Source organism: Schistocerca cancellata, chromosome 5 (assembly GCF_023864275.1).
Source record: "Schistocerca cancellata isolate TAMUIC-IGC-003103 chromosome 5, iqSchCanc2.1, whole genome shotgun sequence".
Taxonomy (NCBI): domain Eukaryota; kingdom Metazoa; phylum Arthropoda; class Insecta; order Orthoptera; family Acrididae; genus Schistocerca; species Schistocerca cancellata.
Window position 1 is genome coordinate 435,767,997 of NC_064630.1, and position 14,893 is coordinate 435,782,889.

The following is a 14,893-nucleotide window of genomic DNA, read 5'->3' on the forward strand; positions in this document are numbered from 1 at the left end:
GAGAACAGATTTATTTACTACAAACAACAATTGCACAAAAAGAACAGATGTCATAAAATTTTTGCAGTATTATTTCGATACACACAGAAACGCGTATAAAAAATTACAAGGAATGTGTGCCTGGCCTTAAAACAATTTTTCCGTACTTTACGCAAACCACTGTTGAGAATGTGAACATTGCAATGGTGCAGGCTAACATCGAAGAATGGTCAAAACATAGTGTAACATGGGTTATCTAAAACAGATAATGGCAGACTGAATATGGCACAGAAATTAAGCTCCAGGGCCAAAGAAATGCAAAACAAGACATTGTTGGCCATTGTGTGCATAAATGCAGCAACAGAAAAATTTAAAAAAATTGCTGATTACAGCAATGTACACAGAGCAAACATATATGTAAAATAAATACTGGTAACCAGAAATAAAACTTAATTTTAACTTATTAAAATATACAATGTTTAAAATTTGTATCAAACAATACCATAACCACTTAAAAATAATTCTAGGTTTTTACAACTACAATATATGTAAACTTCTTGATAGAATAAAACTGCATGCTGGGTCAGGACTCAAACCTGAGGCTTTTGTCTTTCCCAGGTTCCAGTATTAATCTGCCAGGAAGTTTCAAATCAGCGCACACTCCAACACAGATGTAAAATTTATTTTGGAATGTAAGCAGGTTATCTTTGCTATTTTTCAGTTTGTTAGTAAAACACATGCTACAGTCCTCTAGTGTATTTACTTACCATTTTACATGTCTATTGCTATTCAGCTTGTTGGGAAGCTATCATGAAATTCCTGACATCAATGGTTAGGGAATTCTCCATACTCTGTTCATGTGCATGCTAACTTGTAGCTCTCCTCATATCACACTGTGTAATTTGATAATCCCTCACACTTAACCATAGCAAGACCCATATGTTAGGTTGGTTCATAAGTTCGCAGCATTTTTCCATAAGTTTAATAAACACAACAGAAACATAACAGAGACTTTAGTCATCACTAATCTACTCTATTTCACTATTTATAACAGCCTGCCAATGCTGGGGTAACTTTTCTATTCCACAACTGTAGAAATCACCGAGTTGAGGTGAAGAAGTCATTCAGCCACGTTCAGAGCACGTTTTCAGCCAGACAGGAAGTTCCTTGAAAGCTGTTCGATATAGACAATGTAGGAAAAGATAGATTGCTACTTCCCATAAAGACGACGTGTCAAGTTGCAGACAGGCATGATTAAAAGACACTCACATATAGCTCACACGTAGCCACAGCCCTTGTCAGTAAAGAAAGATGTGCATGTGCACAAGCAAGCACACCTGACACACACACACAACCACCAACTCTAGCATCTTGCCAGTCCAGCCAGTTCTTGGGTACACTGACATGGATCATTATAGATTAATGCATTTAAACAATCTTCATGAAACCTTGAAGGTCTTCCTGAATGTGGAGAGTCAGTAATGTCAAAACAATCCTCCTTAAAACGAGAAATTCATTTTCTTGTTGTGCTGTCCAATGGCATTATACCCATAGATGGTGCAAGTGTTTTTGGTTACCTCCACTACTGTCACTGTTCTACTGAACTCTAACAGAAGAATATGTTGGTAATGCTCTGATTTCTACACTTGTCACTCCATTTTCTAGCATCCACAGCTCCACTCACTATCTCCAAATGACAACATGGAAACTTAAACAGCAACAGTGAATTATAAATAAAAACTGACAATCCATAAATAAACCCATCGCAATCAGCCAAGATATGTTGTACTATTCAAATTCTCTCTAAATTCACAAGATACAGTCCAGTCATTCAAGTAGTACGAGTAAAATTTTAGTGTTGTAGGGTATTTTGTAGTGCAAATACATTCTGAAAACAGTTTTGTAGTATTTACAGGAGTTGCTTAAGCTTTCTAGGTGTTCCACTCCAAAAACTCAAAATCTAATTAGATTGACTATCCGTCATATTCTGTACTCTGAAATTCATGAAGATATGTGGACTCGGAATTCTGTAGAAAGAAAACTCCACTCACAAGGAACTTTATGAATAAAGGCAGTCAAATGAAAATGAGACAGACTATTTAATGAGCATGTGGTGGATGTTGGTAACACAGGTACAATGTTAACTGCTGTGCCATGTGTGTATTAGACATGCTCATCATGATTTCAACTTCACTGTGGGGCTGGGAAAGAGGAACATCAAGGAAGAGAGCCATTTTTAACTGTAGATGGAGTGTAAGGAAGTGAAATTTATACCCGAATGCCTGCTTTGTAGAGTGAACACAGTACGCCATGAGCATGTATGTTTGCATGGGATGAATTGTTTTGACAAGGTCGGGTGTCACTGGAACACAGCAGTCGGCCAGGAGAGGCTCACTGTGTCATTAACCCTTCTCTTTAAAGTCAAGATGGTGTACTCAGTAATGAAACAAAGCAGTAGGCTCTGCCAGAAATATTGACTCTTAGACAATGTGTCTAATAGTGTATTTTAATACCACAGTAAGCAATCTTAGGCAGTTTATAACACTTAAAACACTTGATAATGGCACTTTGTAGCTGAAATCATGAGTGTGTAAGTGTAAATGTAACTGTAACATTGTAAACAAACAACAGTCTAATGACAGTACTGACTTTAAAGAAATATATTATGACTGTGGCTCCGCATTATCAAAAAATTATTAGCCCTTCTCTCACTGCTCTGGTGGATGCTGCCATCAGAAATGATCGATGATGGACAGTAGAAGACTTGTGGCTCATGTAGAGCATCAGTCAGTACTGCTCATAACATCATGACAGAGTATCTGAAGTTCTGTAAAATCTGATCATAGTGGGTTTCCCACAGCTTGAAGGAGGACCAGAAGTTGAACAGGATGTTGACATCATGGCAGCTCCTGGAACAGTATCATAATGAAGAATATTGTTTCCTGTCCCATATTACCATGGAAAATGAAACATGGTGTCATCATTTCGAGCTGGTGAGTGTCAGAGCCAAGAATGGAAGAAGATGGGTACACCCCTACTGAAAAAATCCAAAGCTGTGCACCCCAGATCAGGGAAACACAAAGTTTTTCTTCAACTGCAAGGCCCTGTTGTTTTTGGCTTTCTAGAACACAGTGCCACAATTAACACACAATGGTACATGGAAACTTTGCAAAAACTGAAGTGCATCACGTCCAAGAAACTAAGAATGTTGATTGAAGTTATGATTCTGTTGCAGGATAATGCATGCCAACACACAGCCAAGATTGTTTCAACTCCGCTACAGAAATTTCATTGGGAGGTCCCTTACTCTTCCTCCACACAATCCTGATCCCTCTCCATATGATTTTCACTTATTTACAGCCCTGAAGAAAGACATTCATGGCTGTCAATTTGCTTTGGAAGAAGGTACAATCGTGGTTCCACAGGCAGCTGCAAACATTTTTCCATGAAGGCATGGATACCTTGGCTGTCAGTGGGATACATGTATTAACAGTTATCACGATTACTTTTGAAATAACAAACAGTTTTCTTCATTTTCCCCTCCGCCTCTTTCTCATTTGGCTCCCACTTATATGTCTGTAAGAACACACACAATGTGATATTACAAGTGGCTGATGGTGAGACGAAAGGCAGAGATGAGTATACCTGATGGTGTGGCTGGCTGGCCAAAGTGGAGCCTGCTAGCCAGTCGTGTGGGAAAGCACAGGTGTGCTTGGAAGCTGTGACTGACCACAGCCGTAACAAGCCTTACAGATATTTTCAAAAAAACAGATACACCGAACATATTGAGGTGATGAGAGAAGCTCACTGAAACTTTAATTCTGATCCTCAAGCTTATACTTTCAAAGTTATAAATGTCTGAATTATAACAGTTTATAAAAATTAATAACAAATGAACCAATCATACAACATGCACTTATGATGTGCCATATGAAGGCTGCTGATGTCAGTAATTACCACAACACATTAAATTTACAACCAGACACCTACAGAGAATCCCAGGAAGAATGATCAATCTTCAGGGACATGAGTGAGATGCTCACTTGAAGCAAAAAACTTCATATGGAAAAAATGCTCTATACCGAATGGTTTCTGGGATAGATTATATTTAATGTACATTTATTTTTGGGTTAGCACTGCACATGTATGAGTCTCACCAGCACAACTTCTTTGATATTTTATTCTAACCCAATCTACCTGATTGCTTTCAACCACTTTGCTAGGGATGTCTTTCTACAGTTAAATTAACCTGCTGAATGCGCGTTTGTCCATAGTGTGTTGAGAATGAAGAATCTATTTATTTATTATTCCTTGTGATCTGTTGGTACACAGTGTGTTGCAGATGTCGGAAAATATCGGTTAACATTGTTTTCATATATTATCATATAGTATCCTAATGTATTATATTGCAAATATTGGTTAAGTTTACTTCACTCCAAATGCTCAATGTTTTCAATTTAACACAAATAGCACGATTACTGTAATAAATATTCATTTATAGAGTAAAAACAGTGACACAACATGTATGACTTTACGGCTTTGCTAAATTTTATGTTTTCTTCGATGGACTTAATACTAGTGGAAGGATTGCTGAACAGTTGGAGGCCCATATGGAAAGCTCCCCCCCCCCCCACCCCCCCTTTTTTTTTTACACACACACAGTTGAGTGTTTGTACGTAAAACATGCAGATTTGAGTTTTTCCTGGTGTTGTGTTTATGTATTTCATTATTTTGTACAACTCTGGAGTCAGTAGCCACTACATCTACATACATGCTCCGCAATCCACCATATGGTGCGTGGCTGAGGGTACCTCGTACCACAACTAGCATCTTCTCTCCCTGTTCCACACCCAAACAGAACGAGGGAAAAATGACTGCCTATAAGCCTCTGTACAAGCCCTAATCTCTCTTCTCTTATCTTTGTGGTCTTTCCGCGAAATGCAAGTTGGCAACAGTAAAACTGTACTGCAGTCAGCCTCAAATGCTGGTTCTCTAAATTTCCTCAGTAGCGATTCACAAAAAGAACGCCTCCTTTCCTCCAGAGACTTCCACCCGAGTTCCTGAAGCATTTCCGTAACACTCACTTGATGATCAAACCTACCAGTAACAAATCTAGCAGCCCGCCTCTGAATTGCTTCTATGTCCTCCCTCAATTCGACCTGATAGGTCGTATTAGTGTTTTATAAGTGGTCTCCTTTACAAATGAACCACATCTTCCCACAATTCTACCAATGAACCGACGACAACTATTCACCTTCCCCACAACTGCCATTACATGCTTGTCCCACTTCATATCGCTCTGCAATATCACCTTCCCCACAACTGCCATTACATGCTTGTCCCACTTCATATCGCTCTGCAATGTTATGCCCAAATATTTAATCGATGTGACTGTGGCAAGCGGTACACTACTAATGGAGTATTCAAATATTACAGGATTCTTTTTCCTATTCATCTGCATTAATTTACATTTATCTATATTTAGAGTTAGCTGCCTCTTTACACCAATCACAAATCCTGTCCAAGCCATCTTGTATCCTCCTACAGTCACTCAACAACGACACCTTCCCGTACACCACAGCATCATCAGCAAACAGCCACACATTGCTATCCACCCTATCCAAAAGATCATTTATGTAGATACAAAACAACAGCGGACCTTCCACACTTCCCTGGGGCACTCCAGATGATACCCTCACCTCTGATGAACACTCACCATCAAGGACAACGTACTGGATTCTATTACTTAAGAAGTCTTCAAGCCACTCACATACTTGGGAACCAATCCCATATGCTCGTACCTTAGTTAGGAGTCTGCAGTGGGGCACCGAGTCAAACGCTTTCCAGAAGTCAAGGAATATGGCATCCATCTGATACCCTTCATCCATGATTCACAAGATATCACGTGAAAAAGGGCGAGTTGCATTTCGCAGGAGTGATGCTTTCTAAAGCTCTGTGCTGATGCATGGACAGCAACTTCTCTGTCTCAAGGAAATTCATTATATTCGAACTGAGAATATGTTCGAGAATCCTGCAACATACCGATGTTAAGTATATTGGTCTGTAATTTTGAGGATCCGTCCTTCTACCCTTCTTATATACAGGCGTCACCTGTGCTTTTTTCCAGTCGCTCGGGACTTTACGTTAGGCAAGGGATTCGCGATAAATGCAAGCTAAGTAAGGAGCCAATGCAGTAGAGTACTCTCTGTAAAACCGAACTGGAATCCCATCAGGACCTGGCGATTTATTTATTTTCAACCCATTCAGCTGCTTCACAACCCCAGGGATGTCTATCACTATGTCCTCCACATGGGAATCTGTACGAGACTCAAACGGTGGTATGTTTGTACGATCCTCCTGCGTGAAAGATTTCTCAAATGCTAAATTTAAAATTTCAGCTTTCGTTTTACTGTCTTCTGTTGCCAGGCCAGACTGATAAGTGAGTGACTGGATGGAAGCCTTCGACCTGCTTACCGATTTTACGACAGACCAGAATTTCCTTGGGTTTAAAGCAAGATCTTTTGCTAAGGTATGACAGTGGTAGTGGTTGAAAGCTTCGCGCATCGCTCTTTTTACAGCAGCATGAATCTCTACTAACTTTTGCCTGTCCTCATTCTCCCAATCTTTCTTGTATCGCAAGTGCAACTGCCTTTGCTTCCTGAGCATTCTCCGAATTGTGCTGTTAAACCACGGTGGGTCTTTTCCGTCCGTAACCCACTTTTTCGGCACATATTTGTCCAATGCGTAATTTACAATGTGTTTAAAATTTGCCCATAATTCTTCCACGTCCACCGTACTGGAAGTAAATGAAGTGGATTCATTTACTAAGTGGGATGCTAACAACTGCTTATCTGCTCTTTCTAGTAAGAATACTCTCCTAGCCTTCTTGACCGACTTTTTAACTTTCGTAACCATAGTCGTAATGACAACATCATGATCACTAATCCCTTCTCAACACTGACACCGTCGATGAGGTCTCGTCTGTTCGTGGCTACCAGATCTAAAATATTTCCATTACGCGTTGGCTGTCGATTTAGCTGCTCAAGACAGTTTTTGGATAATATGTTCAAAAGTAATTCACACAACGGCTTGTCTGTACCACCTGTAATGAATCCATAGACATCCCAGTCTATACTAGGTAGGTTGAAGTCGCTTCCGACTACTATAGCATGATCCGGGTACTTCTGCGATACAGAATGTAGACTCCCTTTGAATGATGCTAGAACTGTCACGGTGGAACCTGATGGCTGGTAATAACACCCAACAATAACTTCATTTCTCCAAGCCCTGTTAAACGTGTCCAGATAACTTCACAATCACACTCTGCTTCGACCTCAGTATACACAATATTTTTATTAACTGCAATGAAGACACCACCTTCTACGGTGTTTAATCTGTTTTTCTGATACACGTTCCAACCCTCACTAAACATTTCAGGTTTCTGAAAAATTTTTGAGTCTCGAGAATGTATAGGCAAGGCAGTGTAAGGATTTCCAAATTTCTGATTATGGGTTTGCAGGAGTCTCTGGGTTTGCTCCCAGTAATAATCCTCATTGCTCTCTTCTGGATTTTGAATGTGCTCAGGGCATTTGGAGAATTTCCCCAGAATATCACACCATATTTTAGGTGGGCTTGTATGTAAGCGTAGTACGCACTGGTTAATGTTTTCAGGCTAGCACATGATTTCAGTACACTCAATGCGTAACAGCCAGTACTAATTCTTGCATTTACCTTTCTTGTATGTGTATTCCATTTCAGGTTATCTTGAACCCACAGACCCAGGGACTTGAAAACAGTGTCAGTATCTATTGGCTGGTTATTTACAGTGACAAGTGGCTCAGAGGAATTTGCATTTTGTGTTGTGTGAAAGATCATGGAAGCTCTCTTTTTGGTGTTGAAGGTTAATCTGTTGATTTTAGCCCAGTTGATGAGTTGTTCAGTGATCAAGTTCACAGCTTTCTGCACAGCCTCTGTATTCTCCCCTTTTAGGAGTACAGTTGTGTCATCAGCAAATATTATTGTTTTGTGTGCATCTACATTCAGGCTCAAGTCATTAATATACAGGAGGAAAAGCAGAGGTCCCAACACTGAGCCCTGTGGTACACCTTGCTCTACAGTTTTGCAATTCCTCTGATACCATAGTATTCTATTTTTTCCAGCAATATTTTGTGGTCAGCAGTGTCGAAAGCCTTTGACAGATCCAGAAATATGCCTGTTATGGGTTGTTTTTATCTAACAGATCTAATAGCGTATTTAAGCAATCATATACTGCAGTTTCAGTAGATTTGTTGCTTCTGAACCCATGTAGAGCTAAACTTAGTAAATCTTTTTTTCCTTTTTTTTCAATGAAGTCCATCAGTTTTTTGTACATTATTTTTTCAAATACTTTAGAAAAGCCGGATGAGATTGAGACAGGCCTGCAGTTATTCATATCTTTATTATCACCTTTTTTGAAGACAGGAATTACTTTAGAAAGTTTCAGAGCTTCAGGGAAAGCACCTGCCTGGAAAGAACAGTCACAGAGGTGAGTTAATGGTTCAGCAATTGTGTGTACACAATTTTTGATTACAGCTGCTGGGATACCATCAATTCCAGCTGAATATGAATTTTTTAACACTCTGAGGGCTTTTTCAGTGACTTTGGTAATGAAAATTGACTCTGCACACGTGTGATATTTTTGGTTTGCTGGTTGGTAGTTTGTGTTAGGACTTTTTTTGACCAATTTTTCAGCTGTGCCCGTAAAGAAATTGTTGAAAGAGTTCACCACAACTTTGCGATTAGATATAAATTCATTATTGAGTTTGATTTCTATGTTCATGTGTGTAGCTTTCATTTCCCCTCTTTACCTTTTTATGATATTCCACATTTCTTTTACTTTATTGCTGGATTTGTCAATGTACTCATCATTTTGCATCCTTTTTGCTTGTCTTGTCACTCTTCTTAGGATACATGTGTAGTTTTTATAGTATTCGGTTAGTTGGTAGAGTCAATACTTCGTTTACATATCATATGGAGCATTCTTTTATGTTTGCATGAGATTTTTATAGCTGGTGTAATCTAAGTCTTGTTTCTATTACTATCATTTATTCTTATGGTTTTTGTAGAAAAGCCTCTTCAAAGTGGTGGATCATTTTGTCAAGAAATATGTTGAATTTCATGTTGACATCACTGGCTGCGTACATCACTGTCCACTTTTCTTTACAAAGGAAGGCATTTAGCTTGTTCAAGTTATCTCGAGTGAAAAACCTTCATAAAGTTTTAGGTAGGACTGGGTTTGAGGTATCTTTGCTAACATCAACCTTTAGAATGACAGCTTGGTGGTCGCTGAATCCTGCGTTGTATACTTCTAGAGTTGGGTTAAGTTTATTTGTGATTCTTCAAGTTCTCCGGGCGTATTTGTTGCTCGAACAGTCCATGGGTATACTAACGGTTCATAGTGTCCAATGGGCACAAATTTCGGCGATCAGACATGTCGCCATTGTCAGGTGCGTTGACAAATTGAGCTCCTGAGGGCAGGCGGCTGATTTAAATCCCCCCCCCGGGCCGCTCTCTTCACCGTCCGCGCCCGCGCACAGGTGGTCGCGAAGATGAGGGCGTCGGAATGTGTCGTAGCGTCATTGTGCTTGCTACGTCCGCCCTGGATGCCAGGTCGTACTTCTTGCTGAGAGTCTTCCTAATTACATTCAATGCCGGGTCCCAAGCCTCGCTGAGATTGTACCCGCAATCTCGGTTGATAAGATCTTCACTGGTGCGATTTTCGATAGCCTCCCTTATAAAGCTGTCCCAATATTTAGAGGTCTGAGCCAGGATCTTGGTACGCTCATAATCCATCTCATGTTTCTCGGCCAAACAGTGCTCTGTTACCGCCAACTTATTTGGATATTTCAGTCGAGTGTGCCTCTGATGTTCTTGGCGACGATCTTCGATGGTGTGTACTGTTTGTCCGATATAAGTCTTCCCAGATTCACAGGGAAGTTGGTGTATGCCAGCCTTCCTCAAACCGAGGTCATCTTTCACACTTCCCAGTAATGCCCGTGTTTTATTGGGCAGGCAAAAGACGGTTTTAACTCAGAGGATACTCCAAGAGCATCGGAATTTCGTAAACCACACTAAAATGCATAACTCAGCTTGAAGTGCACATTGGTTTTTTCCAGATTCACAATGAAGTAGGTCCCATCTGATATTAAGCTTTTCAGTGTGGTTTTTGGGAGGTAAATTTTCTTCGAGTACCAATACTGTACTATGTCGTATTTGGTTCTTTATTATGGCATAATGCCATACAAGGCAGAGGATGAAAATGTGCACCTGAAATTCAGCGAACAGTTGGAACTAGCCAATATTGTGGAATGAAACACTTCGTTTCAAATAAATTGAGTGCCTCAGCGGAAAGATTAATAAAGCCAAATTTCTTTAGCAAACTGACAAAAATAGCTTCATTGTTCTGCAAGGCAATTAATGCTTGACTGCTAATTACTTGGAAATAAAATAAAATCATAAAACTGAAACTAATAAAAGTTTTTGCTCTCCCTAATTATGTGAATGTATTTTCATTCACTTGACAGCTCCTGGCCACAGAAATCCGTTTTGTTTTCATTCGACATGGGAGCTCGTACACGAAGAGGAAACTTAACGCAAACATGGATCACATAGATACTAACCCCCTCGTTCGCATGCACGAATCTGGCAGCTAGGGCGCGCGAGGAAATTTTTTCTCGTTAGCATCTGGCTGCTTGTTGCTACTGCCAATCCAGCTAACAGAAACACTCCAAGTAGTTGGAAGCAGGAGAAGATACTGCTCATACACAAGTCAACTGCGCATGCACATGAGCCCACTGGCAACTTGTCAAATGAACCTAATGTAAACAGTTGTGATGTCACACTCATAGAAAGCATTTTATTGTTACTAAGAATTAGTCTTCACTCTAAGGCCTTTGACATATTTTTGCTGTTTGCAGACGCTTGTGTATGCATGGTGTTTTGTTGTTGTAAATGGCACATTTCCTTTGCCACTCAAGTTTTTTTTTTTCTCCCATTTATATTTTATTGCTGCAGTGTCATGCTCCAGTAGCAGGAAATACTAACATTCTTTGCTAGAGAATCACTTCTTACCAGTCAAAATTACAAAAATTTAACTGAAAGCTAAAGCAATGAAAAATTCCCGGAATTACGAAAAATTCCCAGGTTTTTCCCAGTTTTCCCCTGGATGAAAAAATTCCTGGGTTTTTCCCACTGTTGAGTGTTATTCTGGTGACATAATCAAGACTCTTCCTGGCAACACTTCACACTATGCCATTCAACTGATGCAAGTGAAAACTTATGACACTTGATAGGGCAATCTGCACTTACCCTATGCTTGTGTCATTAGCCGCATCTACAAAATTGTGTTTCAGCAGTAGACTGTGAAGGGTTTTTACACTGGTTTTCAGTTTATGTTATTTGTTCTGTAAAGTTGAAGTCTAATGAAGAGGCATTCGATATTCTTCCAATGTCACCACAATTGTTAAACTATTAGGTACTCTAACTACAGCAACATAGTATACAAATTCTAGTAATAAATTAGTATTAATTAATCCATTGCACTTTGGCAGGCATAACAATGTTCACAATAATGGATGAGAAACTCTTTCATTATGGCCACTTGATCAAATGAAATGCCAGGAAGATAAATTTGAAAGTAAACCAAAAGTGTTTCTTCTTGGTAAATGTTTCCATGTGTCCGAGACATTTATGCTTTAAAATAATGTACAGAAAAAGTGTTGTTTACTTACTTCTGTTGGTGAACAAAATGCCTTTACTCTTAATATAAAACATATCCATAAATTTTAAAACATGAGCCATATTAAACTGTCTGCGAAAGAGATATTCATTCCATGGAATGAATCAACTAAACCAGACTGTATCAGTGTCCAAATATGATTATACTTAACGGCCTGAGTGCTGAGAGTTATTTCCTGAACAGGATGCAAGAAGTGTTACAGAACAAGGCAAGCTCAGTCACAAGATGTTTAACACTCAAAAAACATACAATTAAAGGTACTGAAATTGGATATCCCAATTTCAAAGAACTAACAAAACCAGAACATCTCAACCAGTGGGGATATATGCCCCAAATTGTGAAACATGCTTGGCAAGGGACAGGTTATGTTTATTATGTGCTTCAAGAGCTCTGTTCAGATTTCTTTGTAAGAAATAACTGTGCAGCTGTGTGGGCCTTTGGTGACAGCTGACAGGCTGCAATTCATCTTCCCATGAATCCCTGGGATGCTCTATAAGATTAAGTCATTCATCAGAGCTGAAAAATTGTCCATATTTTTGCAGTACTTCATCTTTGGCCCTCTGGAAGTTGTCAGTATACTTCCTATCAACACCACATATGCAAAGCACCATATGCCCTTCCAACATGACAACTGCCTTTACCACCACCACCACCACCACCACCACCACCACCACCAACAACAACAACAACAACGGTTTTGTTTTTCCAGGATTTTACTATAATTGTCATGGGTACCTTTTCACACCCAAATGAATCATTCTGAAGACAAACATGATACACAATTTGAGAGCACATTCCTTCATTCATTCATGGTCCAATTTAGAGGTTTCTGGTTCTACAATAAAAAGGTTTAACTTTGTAGGTATTCACAGCCAGTTTGACTTTGTAGGTATTCACAGCCAGTGTCATTTTGGATTAAATAATTTTGGGTATTGAACCACATTACTGTAACTGCAAAAACAACTAAACTGCCAACATTTTCACCGATCTGCTGCAGTTTTCAGACCCATTCACTGTTGTATACTGTCATTTTTTGTTATCTGCTATCTACCAGCATCACATATCTGAGATGTCATTGACAAATTGATGAGGGAGTTATGGAGGGATGTTTGTACGGTATGCTGCTGTCTTACTCTAGTGGCTGATCGGAAAGCAACTCTAAAAGGTAGTGTATTGACTGTTTGCTGCGTGTGCCACTCTGGTAAGTGACCGCTGGGCAAACTCTGTGATTGGAAGGCAATAGCAAATCAGCAGCTTGTATCCAGGAGATGATGCTTTCCTGCAGCAAGGTGTTAAGGACACATGGCAGTTCTCTCGCAGCCACCATCTGCACAGCCAAACCCAGATCATGTGGCACAGCTGGTTAGTGAACACACATGGTCCGCCATCATAGGTAACTCCTTGTTCGTGTTGTTACGGCTATTGCCTTTCAACCACAAGAGTTTGCCCACCAATCACTTAACAGAAAGGCACAGGCAACAGATAGCCGACATGCTCTCTTCTACCAATCATCTTCTAGAGTTGCGTTCCAATCAGCCACTAGGGTAACACAGGCATAGCGTACTGTACGGCCACCACTCTGTGACAACATCTTCAAATTGTCCAATGACATCTCAGATATACGATGTCAGTTCCATCAGATAACCAGAAATTACAGTACAAAACGGAAGACATTCACCAGTACAAAACAGCGAGCCGCACTGTAGAGGACCACAGCAAGTCAGTCAAAACATCGGCGATTTACCTGTTTTAGTAATTACAATGACGTGGTACAATACCCAAAACTATTTTATCCAAAATGAAAAGGTTAATCTCTGCATGGCTTTGAGAAACAAACACTGCCATAAATCTCATACTACATCCAACTGCTTTCGACTTCTGACAGAGTCTGTTAGGAAACTATAATTCCTGAGAAAGTTACAAGCTGTACAAGCAAATGCCATGCACCTACTGTTGGATTTTGTTGTGCATTTAAGGCTAACTACCAATCTAGTTGTTGGCGTTACTTTTGGTCCAGCTCTTACCAATCTATGACTATAGTCTTCTGTGCCTGAAAACAATTGTCAAAGCTTTGAAATGAAATTCTGTGGCACAATCAATGCTGTGGAGACTGCTGTCTATGTCTAAACTGTCTCAGACTCCCAAAGATTCTGCTCTACAAAGCAATCTCCAAATGGTGTCTTTCTGACATCAAGCAGTAAACTTTGCATAAGACTACAAACTGCTTACAACAAAACTGATAACTATAAAAAATTATGAACTGTTTGCACTATTTTTTGTTATCTTGGAAAAACATGGATAACATACCTTATCAAAGCAAAAAGTATTTATTCTTAGCAGCCTCTAATCTCCAAGCATTTTCTGAGGCTATCTGACATTTAACACTATCTTTAAGGTGAAAACGGGAGGGGGGGGGGGGGTTGTCTCTTCTGGATCAACAGTGACACTTTAATTGTATTGAGAGTTAGTAGGGCTACAGCACGTAATCCAATCATCAATATTACTGCTAGACAATAATAGGATATTTTGCATTAAACTGAACAATAAATGCATAAGAGAAAGCACTAATCCTTCACCTGGATTGTTTTCAAAGAATCCATCATACACAACAAAATTATTATTTTGTGGTAGAATATTCCTCAGACCATAATGTTTTAGAAGGAAATTCATGAACTTCTCTGATGGTCTGTCAATTGCCAAATGAATGGGCAAGACACTCTCCTCCTGCAACAAGGTTTTCAATATCATACAATGAAGCAGCAATTGGAATGATTTAAAAACACACAGAAAATTTAAATTTATTTCCACTGAACTGTTCCTAAAATTAAAAAAGGCTATGTTGTAAAGCAAAAGTCATACTACGGTGGTTGTTTAATGATGAGTGTGTAGAGGTGTGTGCACATTTATTATGACCTGGCCCAGCTACATTGGTGTGCAGCTAAGAAGACAGTTGTTTGATGCACTCAACTCAGAAAGAAAAGGAGAGTAGTTTGCAAAATCAAAAGTGTGCTCTCGTTTCTGTTCCACAACACATACTCTGAGTATTCTTCCCTCTAAGAACTGGTGACACTGTGGTATGCATCAAATGGAGACATGTTTCACACTTTCAGTATTTGAAAAAAGTTATATACATGGAAT

At 39.5% G+C, this 14,893-nt stretch overlaps 1 protein-coding gene across 3 annotated transcripts in view; it reads right to left on the reverse strand.

The window, feature by feature from the left end:
* LOC126187400 (alpha-tubulin N-acetyltransferase 1-like) overlaps nucleotides 1–14,893 on the reverse strand; it is a 108,198-nt gene that overhangs the window by 55,438 nt on the left and 37,867 nt on the right. For all 3 annotated transcript variants that reach the window (XM_049928459.1, XM_049928458.1, XM_049928460.1), the window contains one exon: nucleotides 14,332–14,479. In XM_049928459.1, coding sequence (XP_049784416.1) covers nucleotides 14,332–14,479 — 148 coding nt within the window. The remainder of the gene's footprint in view (nucleotides 1–14,331; nucleotides 14,480–14,893) is intronic.